Source organism: Salmo salar, chromosome ssa01 (assembly GCF_905237065.1).
Source record: "Salmo salar chromosome ssa01, Ssal_v3.1, whole genome shotgun sequence".
Classification (NCBI taxonomy): Eukaryota; Metazoa; Chordata; class Actinopteri; order Salmoniformes; family Salmonidae; genus Salmo; species Salmo salar.
In genome coordinates, this window is record NC_059442.1 from 81,609,668 (window position 1) to 81,627,528 (window position 17,861).

A 17,861-nucleotide genomic window follows, 5' to 3' on the forward strand; every position below is an offset into this window, starting at 1 on the left:
ACCCAAAATATAAGCTTGTTTTACTCCAATGTTTGAAAACAAAGTCAATGTAAACAAACACTATATAGCCTCAACATGGTTAAAACTATAATGTTGATATCATGGATGGTTAGTCCTTGCATCCATAGCTTTGTCTATGAATTTCAGTGGTTATGTTTCTTCAGCCCCATCCCTCAGCTTTTTACTGAGCCAGGAGCGGGAAGCCCGCTTTGTTATTGTTTCTACTGCTGATTGCTGCTTTAAACGGACAGATTTTGATGGGGATCTTTGTAGTTATTTATTTATTATGCTTCGAGCGGAGCATGGGCCTCATGCAGAATTTTTTTATTTATTATTTGCATTATGTTCAGGACTGAGACAATTGCCTCTTCTGCCTAAGTGTAATTCCACCAGGAATAAGGATTGCTGTGATGCAGTAGGGTGTATTCATGGCTGGCAAGGGAAGCAAGATTTCCCACAAAAATGGGCCAATAAAAAGTAATTTATCTATCGTCTCTCCGTGTTTTATAATGTTCCTTCAATTCACAAGAGTCTGAATGTATTTCACTTGAGAAAGCATCCAAGCAAGCAAAACAGTGCCCGTAGCATTGATTGCAAGCGAAGCTTGCCAGCATTTGGCCTCCCTTGATAAAAAAGTATAAAATAATAGCCAATCAGACTTGAGCTGAACTTAGTGAGCTCAACTGTGAATGGTCCTGGCGCACCAAAAAAAAAGTATCATGGGAAGCCAGTTTGGATTTGGCTTCACTCCAATCATATCACATCATATCAAGAGCAATACGGATTTGACAGAAACAACTTGAATTGTTGCATCTCCTCTGGTGGATAGCTAGCTAGCTAAAATTGGCTCTTTCCTAAATTCCCATGGATGGAGATAGGGATTCAGAATTGTTGTTTTACTTCATTCTCCGTACTGGCCAATGATTATAACGCTGATTCTGATCTAACCATACATTCATACATTGTGCCCCTGGCCTGAGAGGATGGAAGTTCAATATGTAGCTAGATGTAGAAGGCTAATGTTAACTAGCCAACATTGCCCATGAAAGGAAGTTAGGCTAGCGAGCAAGATTTTTAGCCAGGTAGCCTAGGACAACAAAACATAAAAGCATGTAGTGTACAACAGATTCATAGATCGTTTTGTCAACATGGAAGAGAGGCGGATGTCATTTCTCTACAAGTAGGGTGTCAACATTTTTTTCTACTTGCACGAACACACACACAGACAGAAAAATCAGTACCATGAACAGCCACATCATATTTAGCTTACGTTGATTGGACTACATTGTTTTTTAAAATATATTTTAGTTGTCACTGTATTAGACTAGGCATAGGTGATTTGATGATGTTGAAATGGTGCTGGAATAATGGAAGCAGCTCCTGTTTTCTTTGCAATATCTGGTAACTCTCCGTGGTTCTAAATCAATAGGTGTTTAGTAGTCTGAAAATGTAGGAAACATTAACTTGCTTGACCATGATGTAGGTCATGTAACTGTTTGTTACATGCAATATGTTTTGTGGACTTCATGGGACAGTTGCTCTCCCCTTTTGTTTTGAAACAAAGGTGTGGTTGAATTCATTCTGACACTGTGTCTTCTAATTTTCTCAGCAATCCTTATTCAGTACTAGGCATATGAATTACCAGGTTATAGAGCAAACAAGCAATTATCACAAAACAGTTTGTAATATGGCTTTTTTCTGGCTTGGTTTCCTCAGTAATTTTACCCATGCACCACTACTGCTGTGATGTGATCAGTTGATCTGGTGTGGTTGAGGATTCTGGCAGCGGAAGGCAGCACTCAGGTTGAGGATCCTGCAGTTGTTCATTTGTAGGCCTAAACGACTTATTTCAAGGAGTACGGGCCCTTTTTTCTTCCCCAGTACAGAGTGAGATTGAGTTGTTTTTCTCCCCGGGCAAAGGCACATGAGGGGTTCAATGTGAGAACTGGCTAGGGAGGGGGTGAGCAGCGAGCGCAGGATATCTCGCTCTGCTATTGGACAAAAGTAGGTCAACCGCGCCCACGCACGTGACCAGTCATTCCACCCTGTTCTAGGGTGAACAGGGTTTGTTCCGTGCGTTCAAAGCGTGACCGACGAAAAAAGCGCTCTATAAAAAAAATTGCGCTCTCACAGTTCCTTGTTTGAAACATGAAAAAAGCGCTTTTAAATAGTCTCAATATGCATTTGTTATTGTATGTATGTGGGAACAAATGATAGCCTAATTTAAAGTGAATCTGTCATGTGTTTCACATATGAGGATGCGTTTCTCATAGAGAACAAGGGATTCAAAACTGATGGCACCTTGCACCTATTATGAAACAAGGGCCAATTTATGTCTACATAATGTTATAACAGTTTTTTTTTTTTGATTTTCTACACACAAACTCGGATATTATGCCAATAGGCCTATTACTCTCTGTGCGCATTCAGGTGATGAATAGCCCTGCGATGTCTGCTTCTTTGAACCCTGTTAAACATTGAGATAAATGATAGGCCATAGGGCATACGACTAGGTCTATTATAATATACTGTAGTAGCCTACATAGGTAACTTTCACGACAGACCGAATAAAGACCGGAATGAACTTCTGAGTGGCGTTTAATCACTTTTAGATACTGGCCTCATTCATTGTAATGATGAATTGGTCGGGAACACACACACACACACACACACACGCGAGAAAAGAGGGGCGGTATCTCTCAGGGTTTGACGTCACACACCTCGGTTCTCACATATGGTATGAATGGAATGGGTGAACGCTATCTGTCTTCTGCTGCAGACGACAGCCGATATTGGAATAGCCGGTGGCACTGGAACCAGCTTTGCACGCAATCTGCCCACTGAGTTAATTTTTCTCTCCGGTTAGGCTAATTGAACAGGTTAAGTCGACCTATTCTTGTGATTTAGATTGATTTGTTTTGTTTAATATTTTGTATTAGCCTATCTGCATAATAATACCCCAGGAACAGGTTTAGTGCATTTTTTTTTACAGCTAAAGGAAGAAGTGATGGATAAAATAATGTCCAGACACCTCACGGTGAATCCAAGTTTTCTACCTGCGTCGAATCACTGCGTACTGAAGTCTCTGTTGGAGAACCCCATGAAACTACCCTTCCTCAAACATGAACACCAAAATGAAGGTAAGAAATAAGTATTTTTTATTATTATATTATTTTCCAAGTCTATAGAACAACTTATCTTAAATTGAAATTATTCTAATTTGTATAGAAATATACTTTTCTTTTAAATTCCATTGTTTATTTATGTATTATTGTGTTGTTTATTTATAGGATAAGCTACTTGTATCTACACTGTAACAGAACACTGTAAATTATACGGTAATTTGGGGTATTATCAACAGTAAAATGCTCAAACTTTTTACTGCAGCATACTGTAAATGATGGTTCATTGTGAGAACATTTTGTGGCCTGGGCAAAGAATTGCTGTATTTCGAATGGTACTGTAATTCCACCACACAGAATACAGAACAGTATTTTTGGAGTGCCAAAAACCTGTTAACTACTATTGGGTGTATGGTGTTGTTGTTTCTTGCTCATTAACATATTTTGAGGCATGCCTTGTAAGAGGCCATATCTGTTGCACCTGTGTGTGAGAATGCTGTACAATTTTAACTCCTATTTAAAAAAAAAACGAAAAAAAATATTCACCTTCATTTAACCAGGTAGGGTAGTTGAGAACAAGTTCTCATTTACAACTGCGACCTGGCCAAGATAAAGCAAAGCAGTGCGACACAAACAACAACACAGAGTTACACATTGGAATAAACAAACATACAATCAATAAAACATTTTTTTAAAGTCTATATACAGTGTGTGCAAATGAGGTAGGATAAGAGAGGTAAGGCAATAAATAGGCCATAGTGGTGAAATAATTACAATATAGCAATTAAACACTGAAGTGATAGATGTGCAGAAGATGAGTGTGCAATGTGGTTATAGTGCCCTGTACATTTGTCTAGGAGACAGATTGGAGTGGCATATAGTTTTAACCCTAAAATGGTTGAGCATTTTGCTATGTCCTTTTGGTCTGTTTTGCCCTTTAGTCACTGCCAGTTTGGAAGCCTTTAAGGTCTCTAGAAGTACAAATGATATAAACACCAAATATTCATTAATATACCTACTGTAATGTGTAAATACTTTACCTAGCAGTCAACCTGCTTGCACCTATCCCATGTAATTGCAATAAAATACTGTGAAATACAAACAATCCCTCCCCTCAATGAATGTAATTCATTCATCCATTTATGAATTCCGATTACGGTAGCATTGACCTTTTTATAGTATAATACAGCCTATTTTACAGTATTGTACTGTATGTCATTACACAGTACTTGCTTTGATACCGCATTTCTAGAATTTCGCTACACATCTGTTAAACATGTATGTGACGAATACAATCTGATTTATTTATATTACAGTAGGTGTACTGTAATATGAAATACATAATTTTACTTGCTACGAGCTGCCTGTAAGCTACTGGCAAATTCACACAGTAACCCCTTTACAGTGTTTGACCTGTTTTGGCTCCAGGTAAATAGCCCAAAGAATGCATTTAAAATATACTTTAAAGGTCCTTCAAACTCAACTCTGGACCTCAAAGCCAGTTCCACTGCCTTTTTTCATTGTTCCCCTCTAATCAGGGACTGATGAATGATCAGGTAGAACAGAAAAGCAGCAGGCTCCGGACCTCATAGGGTAAGAGTTGAATACCCTGGCCTAGGCTATACATTGATTTTAGAAATGTTTGATCAAATTGATAATGATTTACTTCATTGTCCTTACCTGGTCAAATAAAGGCGTATGGATGAGTTCATAAAACGTCAGTATATACTTGGAATCATTTTCTGAGGAATTCCAAGGTGTTTGCGTATGTGTGTGCATATCTGTATTTGGCCAAACCATCCCCACCAGTACAGTAGCTATGTTTTCAGATATTAGTCAGCAGACAAACACTTGACAAGTTCATTAGCTAGCAATTAACTATCCCTTCACTTTATTACTCCTAAATGAATGTATTTATTCATATCGCTAACACAGTGGCTGTCAGTGATGTATGTTGGTACAATGGATTCATTGATTGCAAGCATGATACTTTGGGTGATAGATATTGTTATGAAGTAACATTATTAAAGCAGGTACAGGGATTCACTTCCAGATACTAGCTTTTTTGCTCCTCAAAAACAGTTATCCAAACCAGCTAACCCTGAAAATGAGCTGGTGGATACCATAGAGCCCTCAAAAACTCAACTCTGGACTCCAAAGCCATCCACTGCCTTTCAGCTTTTTTTTCATTGTTCCCCTCTAATCAGGGACTGATTTAGACCTGGGACACCAGGTGTGTGCAATTAATTATCAGGTAGAACAGAAAACCAGAAGGTTCCAGACCTCATAAGGTAAGAAGAGTTGAATACCCCTGCCATAGAGGATACTTTATTCTCCCAAATTACAGATACAATAAACTGAAATAAATATGCTGCATATTCAATATCATAATACAAGCCTTGTGATAGAGCAGCATTGTTAAATATATATATATATATATATATATATATATATATAATGTCATGGTACTAACAGTGGACCCCCCAATGTTCTCTCTAGGGTTTGAGAAGGAGCGAGAGAAGGAGAAGAATTTGGATGAGGAGAGGAGTGCCCCACAGTCAGCCTTCCTTGGCCCCACGCTGTGGAACAAGACTCTCCCCTACGATGATGACAACTTCCAGCTGGAGTACATGGATCTGGACGAGTTCCTGTCGGAAAATGGCATTCCGTCTGATCTCGCCACCGCCGTCCACCGCGACCAGCACCAATCACAGTCCCAGCACCAGACGTCAAGTAGGTCACAAGCCCCGCCCACACCGTCGCCCTCGGTGATTGACCTTAGCAACCATGCCAGTGCATCGACGTTGGTACACACAAGCATGGGCGCACAGAACTGTCTCCGTAGTCTCACCAGAACAGGTGTGTAAAACACACACACGCACACCTCTCATACATACCAAAACACACAGGGAAACAAGGAGGAGCGGGGGCAAGAATGTGCACACCTACAGTACACCATCAAATTCATCCTTTCCCTGCCTTTTGTCACTAGGGAAAATATTCCCCCTAGGCACTGCTCTCAGATCCTACTAATCTCAATCATATGAAGTGAAAATACAATACACCTGCTAGTCACCATGTTTATTAGTAAGGTTTTAGATGTACACTATTTTTACATTTTAGTAGATGCTCTTATCCAGAGCAACTTAGTAGTGAGTGGATACATTTTCATGTTCACACTGGGAATCGAACCCGCAACCCTGGTGTTGAAAGTACTGTGCTCTACCAGCTGAGTCACAGAGGGCCACTTTTATGAGAGTTGCGATTGCAATTAATAAGGTTTAGAACTGTCATCTCGAGGGGTCCAGCAGCATATTTTATTGTCACCTCGTAATCGATGAGTAAATCAATAGATGCAGTGTAGAGCTGTCTGTTCATTTCACACTTGGCCTTGGGTTGGGATGAGCCAACCAAGGCATTCTGAGGGTGTCAGAATACAGTACAAATTATGTCAACATAAAAATAGACGAGAAGGAAAAAGATGAATCATGTATCCGTCACAGTCCTTAGTGTCTGTGCCCCCATTAAAATGCAGGCCCAGTAAGAATAGAGTGTAGGACTGCTTTATTAGGTTTCTTAGAAGAGGCCACAAACCCAGAATGGAAAAGGTGTGAAATTCAACAGATGGTGTGACCCGTAAGTGTGTTGCACACAGAATGCAGACACACAGCTTCAGGCTGCCTGTACTTGGGCTTGTCTCTGCGTAATATCAGTGTTTTAGGTATATACTGTGCTGCACTTACCTGGACTGGGACATGATCAGAAGTAGGATCAGGGGTACCTCACGTGAACCCAGCTAACACACATTGTAGAATCTAATGCAGTGGTTCCCTACTCCAGTCCTCCAGTTCCCCCAACAGCATACATTTCGGTTGTAGCCCCAGACAAACAAACCTGATTCAACTCATTGAGGGCCTGATGATCAGTTGACAAGTTCAATCAGGTGTGCTTGTCTGGGGCTACAATACAAATGTGTACTGTTGGGGGTACTCGAGGACCAGGGCTACAATACAAATGTGTACTGTTGGGGGTACTCGAGGACCAGGGCTACAATACAAATGTGTACTGTTGGGGGTACTCGAGGACCAGAGTTACAATACAAATGCGTACTGTTGGGGGTACTCGAGGACCAGAGTTACAATACAAATGTGTACTGTTGGGGGTACTCGAGGACCAGAGTTACAATACAAATGTGTACTGTTGGGGGTACTCGAGGACCAGAGTTACAATACAAATGTGTACTGTTGGGGGTACTCGAGGACCAGAGTTACAATACAAATGTGTACTGTTGGGGGTACTCGAGGACCAGAGTTACAATACAAATGTGTACTGTTGGGGGTACTCGAGGACCAGAGTTACAATACAAATGTGTACTGTTGGGGGTACTCGAGGACCAGGGCTACAATACAAATGTGTACTGTTGGGGGTACTCGAGGACCAGAGCTACAATACAAATGCGTACTGTTGGGGGTACTCGAGGACCAGAGTTACAATACAAATGTGTACTGTTGGGGGTACTCGAGGACCAGGGCTACAATACAAATGTGTACTGTTGGGGGTACTCGAGGACCAGGGCTACAATACAAATGTGTACTGTTGGGGGTACTCGAGGACCAGTGCTACAATACAAATGTGTACTGTTGGGGGTACTCGAGGACCAGAGTTACAATACAAATGTGTACTGTTGGGGGTACTCGAGGACCAGAGTTACAATACAAATGTGTACTGTTGGGGGTACTCGAGGACCAGAGTTACAATACAAATGTGTACTGTTGGGGGTACTCGAGGACCAGAGTTACAATACAAATGTGTACTGTTGGGGGTACTCGAGGACCAGGGCTACAATACAAATGTGTACTGTTGGGGGTACTCGAGGACCAGGGTTACAATACAAATGTGTACTGTTGGGGGTACTCGAGGACCAGGGCTACAATACAAATGTGTACTGTTGGGGGTACTCGAGGACCAGGGCTACAATACAAATGTGTACTGTTGGGGGTACTCGAGGACCAGGGCTACAATACAAATGTGTACTGTTGGGGGTACTCGAGGACCAGAGTTACAATACAAATGTGTACTGTTGGGGGTACTCGAGGACCGGAGTTTAGAACCACTGATTTAACCTATACGACATATGGACCAACAATAACCAACCACACCCAAAACACACAATGTAAACAGCATGTAGGCCAGTCAGACTACTCTCTTCCAACCCCTACCACTACAGCGGGAAGATGTTTGGGGGTGGGGGTTTGAAATCAGATACAATTCTGATTCCCGGCCATGCGACTTGTGTCTGAGCGGTCAAATCTGATTTATTTGACTTCGAATGGTTTTTAGATTGTTATTTAGCATATCTTGTTGCTTGCTAGCTACTCTGACAGTTTGACAAGAACATGTGGTAGCTAACTAGCGTGTTAATTGTTTACAAACAAATGAGTGAATGTGCTAGAAAGCTCAACAGCCACCTAGATAGATAGTTGACTGCTGTGGCTAGCCAAAAATTACTTGTTTTAAAAGTTGGATTATCTTATCCTTCAAGGCTTTAAAAGTGTTCTTACACTATGATTTTGAACATTCAAAGCAGACATTGTTGTCACCTTCAGCAGCACCACCAATCAGCCTACACCACTACGCACACACCCGACATTACTATGACAACAAGTGTAGCCATGTCAGCAAATGCCTGCTGTCTGAACACACACAGATCCGATTTGGTCACTTGTAACTGACTGTTTGGACAGTCAGTATTCCAACACAGATTTGAAAAACAAAACTGATTTGAGCATTAAGGCCTGCAGTTTGAACAAGGCTTAATTAACTTGATTAATTAGTGCAATGTTCTGTTTGTAAGTCACTCATTTGAAGTACTTTTCTTCTGAAGGGCAGGTGTTATACCACATCTATATGGCTGCGTTTACACAGGCAGCCCACTTTTGATATTTTGCCCAATTATTGGGTAAAGACCTGACCTGATCTGACCAATTAGTGAAAAAAGATCAGAATCGTCCTGATTTCAGTATGATCCTCAGGTAAGATATTTTTACTCTGAAGTGTTTGTTTTGCACATTACCTTCCATTGCCATGACAACCACCCTAGAATTTTAAAGGACAATGACAGGAAATGAGCATTGCATCTGTATGCTACTTCAGAGGCTACATCAGTGTGAATGCACAAATCTGATATTGGTCACATGTAACACTGAGTGTTGACAGTCAGAAAAAAATATTTGATATGAAGAAAAACCTCAATTGGGTTCTTAGGGTAGCTGTGTAAACAATTTCTTAAAATGTTGGGGTATTTGTCATGGTCACAGCAGGTCATGTGCACATTTTTTTTACTTCAGAGCAAAGAAATTTGATCTGAGCGTCTAGAGAGAGGTCACATGGAGGATCAGGTTTGTATGAGTATTCAGATCCACATATGGAGGTGGTATAAATCATAAGTAATAAGATCTGATTCCATGTTTTTTTTGTTTTTTTATATCAGGTATGCAAATAAAAGATCTGAATTGGGCTACGTGTGTAAACACAGCTTAAGACACTTTTCTGAGAAACAGATTGCCTTCTCTTGATTGAGGTGAAATCTTCACCTGGAGGTCAAATCTCTCTCAGTGCATCCCTTTAGCTAATTAGTGTAATGTTCTGTTCCTTAGTCACTCGTTTCAGGCACTTCTGATTAGCAGGTGCTTTACTCACTTCTAAGAAGCATATGTTGTCTTCTCTTGATTGAAGTACATCCCTGTGTAGCTGTGCTGAGCTAGGTATAGATCTATCTATACTGTAAATCTCAGACCGAATCAGTGTGATTAATCTCATCCACCAGCCGACTCTCTCTGGTAGCAGTTGAGCCTGAGGTAGAGGTTATACATGCATAATGTTTGTGTAAGAGACAAGTGGATAGAGATTTATAATATGAGCCCTGTCCACATACCCATTTTATAACCGATGTCCAGTAGTTGGTTCAGAGTTTATTTTGGATGGGAATTGGAGGGGGAAGAGGGGAACTGTAGGTACTCACACTTGTATGTTTCACACAATGGCACATTTTGGTGTAGGTTGTGTTAGCTTTGTGTCTTGTGCCCCATGGTGGCCACTGTTTGTCACTACTACTTGATACATTATAATAACTGTACAATTGTTTGTGGTGCTGGGAATAAAAACGCATTACTTTCAATTTGTCACTTTTATCATGAATGTCTTGAAAATAGTGCACCGACACACCAAACCAAAAAGTATGCAGAGGTAATTTCTATAATTCTATCAAATACATTTCTCTAGCCTATTTCCATGTCTCTAACATCCTGTTGTTGTCTTCCTCCCCCTCTCCAGCCCTGCCATCCAGAAACACTCCCAGCCCCATCGACCCAGAGTCCATCCAGGTGCCGATGAGTTATGAGCCCGACCCTGCTGACCTGGCTCTGTCCAGTGTACCGGGACAGGAGATGTTCGACCCCCGCAAATGCAAGTTTGCCCCCGAGGAGCTCAAACCACAGCCCATGTTCAAGAAGGCCCGCAAGGTGTTATTCCCTGATGACATGAAGGTGTGTGTGTCATCTAATCTATCAGATGACTTAGCGCTGTGTTATCCCTATTATGTAGCAGGTAGATTTGGTCATAACGCTGACTCATCTATTATTTATAGATAATAATCACAGTGAATGAATGGCATGTAGACAGAGAGCCATTAACACTGATTATAGTCTGGTTTCACCACAACACTAAAGCCATATAAAAACAAGGTGTGTGAGTGTGAGAGACTTAGGGGATTTGCCTTTTTAAGTTTGTTCACATAAAGGTGGATCCATGCATGGTTTTAGTACATTAATGAATTGACTGAAAGTTGATTGTGCAGCCATACAAAGGTTATGGGAAAACTCCACTAGCTGCCAGAGAGAGAGAGGAGGGGTCATTTTCTAATGGGAGAGGTCTGTCTCTGACAGTTAGCAAATGGATGTGTTTAATTTCACAGAGTGAACGTACTGTATCTTTGGAGCGCCAAAGACCTTTTGACCAATAGTGGGTGCATGGTATTGTTGTTTCTGGCTCATTAACATATTTTGAGGTGTGCCTTGTAAGAGGCTATAATTGTTGCACCCGTGAGTGAGAATGCTGTACCAATTTAGCACACATGTTGTTATAATGCTCCCTCTATTGAAAATGTATAGATGACAGATTAGAGTGGCAGTAAGTATTAAACCTTAAATTGTTCAGCATTTTGCTGAACAGCATTTTGCTGCCAGTTTGGAAGCCTTTGTTAAGGCCCCTAGAAGGTCAAGTGATATAACACAAAATATTCAGTAATATTCTGTAATGTGTAAACACTTTATCAAGCAGCCAGCCTGCTTGCACCAATCCCTTGTAATTATAGTAAAATATTGTAAAATACAAACCCCTCCCCTCAATGAATTTAATTCATTCATCCATTCATAATTTATTCTGATTACAGTGGCATTTTTCTTTTTTTACAGTATAATACAGCCAACTTTATGGTATTGTACTGTGATACTATATTTATATTACAGTAGGTGTACTATAATATGAAATACATCATTTTACTTGCTACGAGCTGCCTGTAAGCTACTGCGAAATGTAAACCCTTTACAGTGTTTGACCTGTTTTGGCTCCAGGTAAATAGCCCAAAGAATGCATTTAAAATATACTTTAAAGGCCCCTCAAACTCAACTCTGGACCTCAAAGCCAGTTCCACTGCATTTTTTCATTGTTACATTTTACGGTATTGTACTGTGTGTCATTGCCCAGTACTTGCTTTGATATCATATTTTTATTAGAGCATTTTACTCACCAGGAACTGCCTGTAAGATAATGCCAAATTCATGGCAACCCCTTTACAGTGTTGCTTAGGCAACTGTTTTGGTACACAGCAACAAGCCAATGAAAAGTTGGCTAAAGCTACCAATCCAGTTAACCCGCTTATATGAAATATGTGAGTTTTTTTAAATTATAATATTGGTCGTCTGGGGCCTTGTGTATAACCGTTGCGTACATTTCACACTAAATATCTGCCTGTGCCATTTCTAAAAAGACTGCACACGTACACAAATATTGAGATTTATAAACTTAGCACATACCGTACATACACGTTACCCATTAAAAATCAGACCGGTGCTGAAACTATGCACGCGTGAATGAGCATTAAAACTCCATCTTTTATGGTGACAGTAATGCCCTTATTTACTGTATCCTTTGGAATTATTGGAATTAGGCCAAGTTAGTTTCTAAAGGAAATAGCAATGGTAAACTTGATCAAATGTCTCTGGAGGTGTTGGTAGAATGTTTTAAACTTTTACAGTAACATTTGCTGTATCTGACAGTTTCTGAAAGAGAAAAACAATTGGAAATTGCTGTGGAACTGTAAACAGATCATTTGAAATCAGTAATGTTTTGCGTTAACTTTTTCCCAAACCTAAATATACTGCGCTGGCTGCAAATTTTTATAACTTTTCTAGTATGTCACCTCGAAAAGAAGAAAAAAAACCTACTGTGGTAGCCTACACACTTCAAAGCAAAATATCAACAGTCTGTTAAATTCTACTGTATATTATCAACTGCGCTCCCTTTTGGATGCATAGAGCAAAATACTTGAAATTATAGTGTAATAGGTCAAATGAAATGAGAGATGCCATGGTCATTTGTTGTAGGTTAAAGCTTCTTCAAGAATATGAACCCATCATGGCCAGAAAATGTGGTGAGGAATTTATTCTATTTACTATGTTTAAGTGGGTCCAATTAAATGAGAGATGGGACGTTCTAGGCCTATAAGCTACTTGGCAAGTATGAAACCATCATAGTCAGAAAAGGTGAGGAATTTATTCTGCAATGATCATAGAAAGGAAATACAGTGCATTGGGAAAGTATTCAGACCCCTTGACATTTCCCACATTTTGTTACGTTACAGCCTTATTATAAAATGGATTCAATAGTTATTTTTCCCTCATCAATCTACACACAATGCAAATGTATAAAAAAATGAAGATCCTTCTTGGTCACCTCCCTGACCAAGGCCCTTCTTCCCCGATTGCACAGTTTGGCCGAGCGGCCAGCTCAAGAAGTGTTGGTGCTTACAAACTTCTTCCATTTAAGAATGATGGAGGCCACTGTGTTCTTGGGGACCTTCAATGCTGCAGAAATGCTTTGGTACCCTTCCCCAGATCTTTGCCTCGACACAATCCTGTCTCGGAGCTGTACGGACAATTCCTTCGATCTCATGGCTTAGTCTTTGCTCTGACATGAACTGCCAACTGTGGGACCTTATATAGCCAGGTTCTGTGCCTTTCCAAATCATGTCCAATCAATTGAATTTACCACAGATGTACACCAATCAAGTTGTAGAAACATCTCAAGGATGATCAATGGCAACTGGATGCACCTGAGCAAAATGGCGAGTCTCATAGCAGTCTGAATACTTATGTAAATAACGTATTTCTGTTTTTTATTTTTAATACATTTGCAAAATGTATTAAAAATGCTTTGTCATTATGGGGTATTGTGTGTAGATTAATGGGAAACCTTTTTTTTAATCAATTTTATAATTAGGCTGTAATGTAACAAAATGTTGAAAAAGTGAAGGGGTCTGAATACTTTCCAAATGTACTATAGATGCCTGTTTCTAACTATTTTAGAATGCAAAGATGCAAAAAATGTATCTTCACTGTTCTCACTAGCAGTAAATTATTGAATCTTGTTATTATATTTTAGTTATAAATAAGCGTGTCATCATATCCCACATTTGCACAAAATACCAGGCTTCTTGCCTGCTTGAAATGCAATACTTTAACCACTAAAAACTGTGCATATTCTAAAGTTTGCGGGAAGCTAAGCACATTCTCACTTCAAGTTCAGTTTGTATAAATGCCAACTTTTGTGTGAAAACTGGTACACTAATGTTTTGGGGTATATTTTGTACATACGCAACATTTATAAATGAGGTCTCAGGAGTTTATAATGAACTGTGCCACCTAGCACGGAAGTCCGTTCGATATCTAGTTTTGATTTACATTTGGTTGAGTTGTCAACAAATTCCCATTAAACGTAAAATCAACAAAACTATTCACCGTCATTGGATTTAGGTTAAAAGTTGGGTGAAAAAAGACGAAATGCCCTTAAGTTGATGACTTTTTGCAAATCCAATTAGTTTTCCATATTGATTCAACTTCATCACATAGACTTTTTGGGTTGAAATTACATGGAAACAACATTGATTCAATCAGTTTTTGCCCAGTGGGACATTTCCCCTCTTTTTTAACTCCCCGCTCTCTTGCCTTGCACCTCTCGAGCAGGATGACAGGTATTGGGTGAGGCGTAAGAAGAACAATGTGGCTGCCAAGAGGTCACGGGACGCCCGTCGGCTCAAAGAGAACCAGATCGCCATCCGAGCGGGTTTCCTGGAGAAAGAGAATTCAGCGCTGAGGATGGAGGTGGGCGACCTGAGGAGAGAGCTGGGGCGCACCAAAAACATAGTGGTCAAGTACCAGGCCACACACGGACCTCTGTAATGGGACTGAGACAGAATACACTCACACACAGATGGCGACTACACACACACACACACACACACACACACACACACACACACACACACACACACACACACACACACACACACACACACACACACACACACACACACACACAAAGAAAAACACAAACACACACACACAAATATGAGGCTGAGCTTACAGCTGTCTGAGACAACCACCCAATCAATCCCCCCATTTATCTCACCCATGTCTGTCTCTGATTGGCACTTTAGAGTGAAAGGGGATAACGTTGTGTAAAATATGAGTATGAAACGGAATGTGTTTCCTTTATTTCTGGGCTATGTGTGTTTTCATTTTATTATTTTCTTTCTTATATATCTATCCACACATAGCTAATGTATTTTATGTGTTATTTTCCTTACACGGTGGTTTGTACATATTGTCCACGGCGTTTACTGTGGCATTTCATTTTTTAATGAATATGTATGTTGAATGTTATGTTACCTACCCTCCTCCAACTCCCTCTTGATCCATAACATCTGTTATCGTCTGTTGATGATCTTGTGTCTGTGGTTGCCATGGTTTTCTATGGTTTCCATACTGTAAATGTAGGTTATGTCAGCTGAGATGTCTCCGTTGACGTTACCTGTCCTAATTCATCCAGCTTTCTTTTTAATCCACACCCCCCCCCTTTCTTATGCTGTCAGAGATAAGCTGTTTGTGGTGTAGAATCTTGATGTGAAGAATCACTGCACTGCTCACACTTTGAAACCTCTCTAATGCCTACATACAGCAAGCCTGGGTACCCAACTGTTTCTGCAGTAAGTAACGCTACATCGTTGCCTGAGTGAGGCAACAGCATGTTAGCTAACGCAGAGACAGACTGGCATCCAGGCTAGCATTCTATGATGTCAGCTTTGTCATTTGTTAATTTAATTTGTATGGCAGTGTTATGACCAGGCAGGTTACCGGTGATACAAGTCAGTATTCGACGTCTATCCATGTCTGAGGACGTCGAGAGATGATGTGGAAAACAGCCACAAGGGGCAACAGTGAGCACTGTTACTTTCGAGTAGGTTTTGGTTTTGCCAAGATGTTGCGGATGGGTGTAAGCATCTGCCTCTGATTCCAAAGGTTGCATGTTTGAATCCAGTGATAGAAAGATGTTTTCTATTTTTGTTTTAAGCCTATCCCTAACCTTAACCATTCAGAGTTAATGCTTAACCTTAAGAATTCAGAGTTAATGCCTAAACTTAACCTTAAACACTTTGAAATTTGACGTTTGGAACAACTTAGAGATATGACGATTGAGAAACATGGATGAACGTCTTATTGTGACGTAAGACTGTGACAGCTTGTAGGTTATGACAGTGTTATTTATAACTTTGTTAACACAGGTTGTTTCAAGTTACCTGTCACCAGATCATTGTTTTACCGTGTTGTACAGAAGAACTGTCAGAAGCTAAAGCAATAAGCCCATAAAGCAGTAGGGTCTTGTTCTCCTATCTACCAAGCTTACTGTCACAGACACGCATGAAACTACCCTCTTTATTTAATTACTTGTATTATTTACATATAATCTGGCATGTTTTTATTTCCTCTTCAAGCATTCAAATTTGAACATTATCAGCATCCATGCAATAGACAATAGACTTTATCATTTTCTTTTACTCTTCCCGAGCATGACTTTTCTCTGTCAGTGTCCGTATTAAGACAGCCTCTCAGTCCTGCTCAGATTGAAAGAGGTCCTGTTGAGACTGAGATTGTCCTAGAATGGACACTGTACAGATGCTCTCTGACCCAACGAGATGAATGTAACAGATGTACTACTGTATATAACAAACACAGGAGGTTGGTGGCACCTTAATTGGGGAGAACAGGCTCATGGTAATGACTGGAGCGGAATCAGTGGAATGTTATCAAACACATTTATTCCAGGTGTTTGATGCCATTCCATTTGCTCCGTTCCGGCCATTATTATGAGCCGTTCTCCTCTCAGCAGCCTCCTCTGATAACAATCACGCAGTACGTTGGGCGAATGAATGGCGTTGCCTATACAGTACGTTGGAATATACCCTAATCACTTTATATCTTTACTATAGACCAAAACATTTCAGTATACAAAGGATATATTGATATATTAAAGGTTTTATTGTTTATACAAAGATATTCATGTTTTTGTACAGTATTTTTCCCAACATATATATTTCTTGTGTATTTTAAAAATGAACTTTGTATATTAAGAACTTGTTCACTTTTAACAAAAGCTGTTTTTTAGATACTTTGCCTGGACATTACTAAAGACCACATTACAAATGAAACCGACAGGCCATTTTGTCTTGTATGTTTTGTTGGATTGTTCATTTGCTTTGCAGAAGCAGATGCTGTAGTCTAAGAAAAATATTGATATCTGGATCTCTTTAAATTCTTACTTGTATGTAGTTTTGATATGGAATAATGTAATGTCCCAAAGACAAACACTTACAGTACCAGTCAAAAGTTTGGACACACCTACTCATTCCAGAGTTTTTTTTTTTTTTACTATTTTCTACATTGTCGCAAAAACCAACAAGCGCTATGATGAAACTGGGGCTCTTGGGTGGCGCAGCGGTCTAAGGCACTGCATCTCAGTGCTAGAGGCGTCACTACAGACCCTGGTTTGATCCCGGGCTGTAGCACAACCGGCCATGATCGTGAGTCCCATAGGGCGGCACACAATTGACCCAGCGTCGTTGCCGGGTTAGGGTTTGGCTGGGGTAGGCTGTCATTGTAACATAAGAATTTGTTCTTAACTGACTTGCCTAGTTAAATAATAACTGGATCTCATGAGGACCGCCACAGGAAAGGAAGACCCAGAGTTACCTCTGCTGCATAGGATAAGTTAATTAGAGTTAACTGCACCTCAGAAATTGCAGCCCAAATAAATGCTTCACAGAGTTCAAGTCACAGACACATCTCAACATCAACTATTCAGAGGAGACTGTGTGAATCAGGCCTTCATGGTTGCATTGCTGAAAAGAAACCACTACTAAAGGACACCAATAAGAAGAAGAGACTTACTTGGGCCAAGAACACGGGCATTAGACAAGTGGAAATCTGTCCTTTGGTCTGATGAGATTTTTGGTTCCAACCGCTGTGTCTTTGTGAGATGCAGTGTAGGTGAATGAATGATCTCTGCCATGTGTGGTTCCCACCGTGAAGCATGGAGGAAGAGGTGTGATGGTGTGGGGGTGCTTTG

The 17,861-nt window shown here is 40.3% G+C and overlaps 1 protein-coding gene across 2 annotated transcripts in view; it reads left to right on the forward strand.

Moving 5' to 3' along the window:
• LOC106612128 (HLF transcription factor, PAR bZIP family member) overlaps window positions 1-16,953 on the forward strand; it is a 28,047-nt gene extending 11,094 nt beyond the window's left edge. The window contains exons 3-6 of one of the 2 annotated variants that reach the window (XM_014213021.2): window positions 2,993-3,140; window positions 5,622-5,981; window positions 10,455-10,666; window positions 14,423-16,953. In XM_014213021.2, the coding sequence (XP_014068496.2) occupies window positions 2,993-3,140; window positions 5,622-5,981; window positions 10,455-10,666; window positions 14,423-14,638 (936 nt within the window). In that variant the 3' untranslated portion in view covers window positions 14,639-16,953. The remainder of the gene's footprint in view (window positions 1-2,992; window positions 3,141-5,621; window positions 5,982-10,454; window positions 10,667-14,422) is intronic. The other variant, XM_014213032.2, reaches the window with a different exon arrangement.
• The last annotated feature ends 908 nt before the right edge of the window (window positions 16,954-17,861 follow it).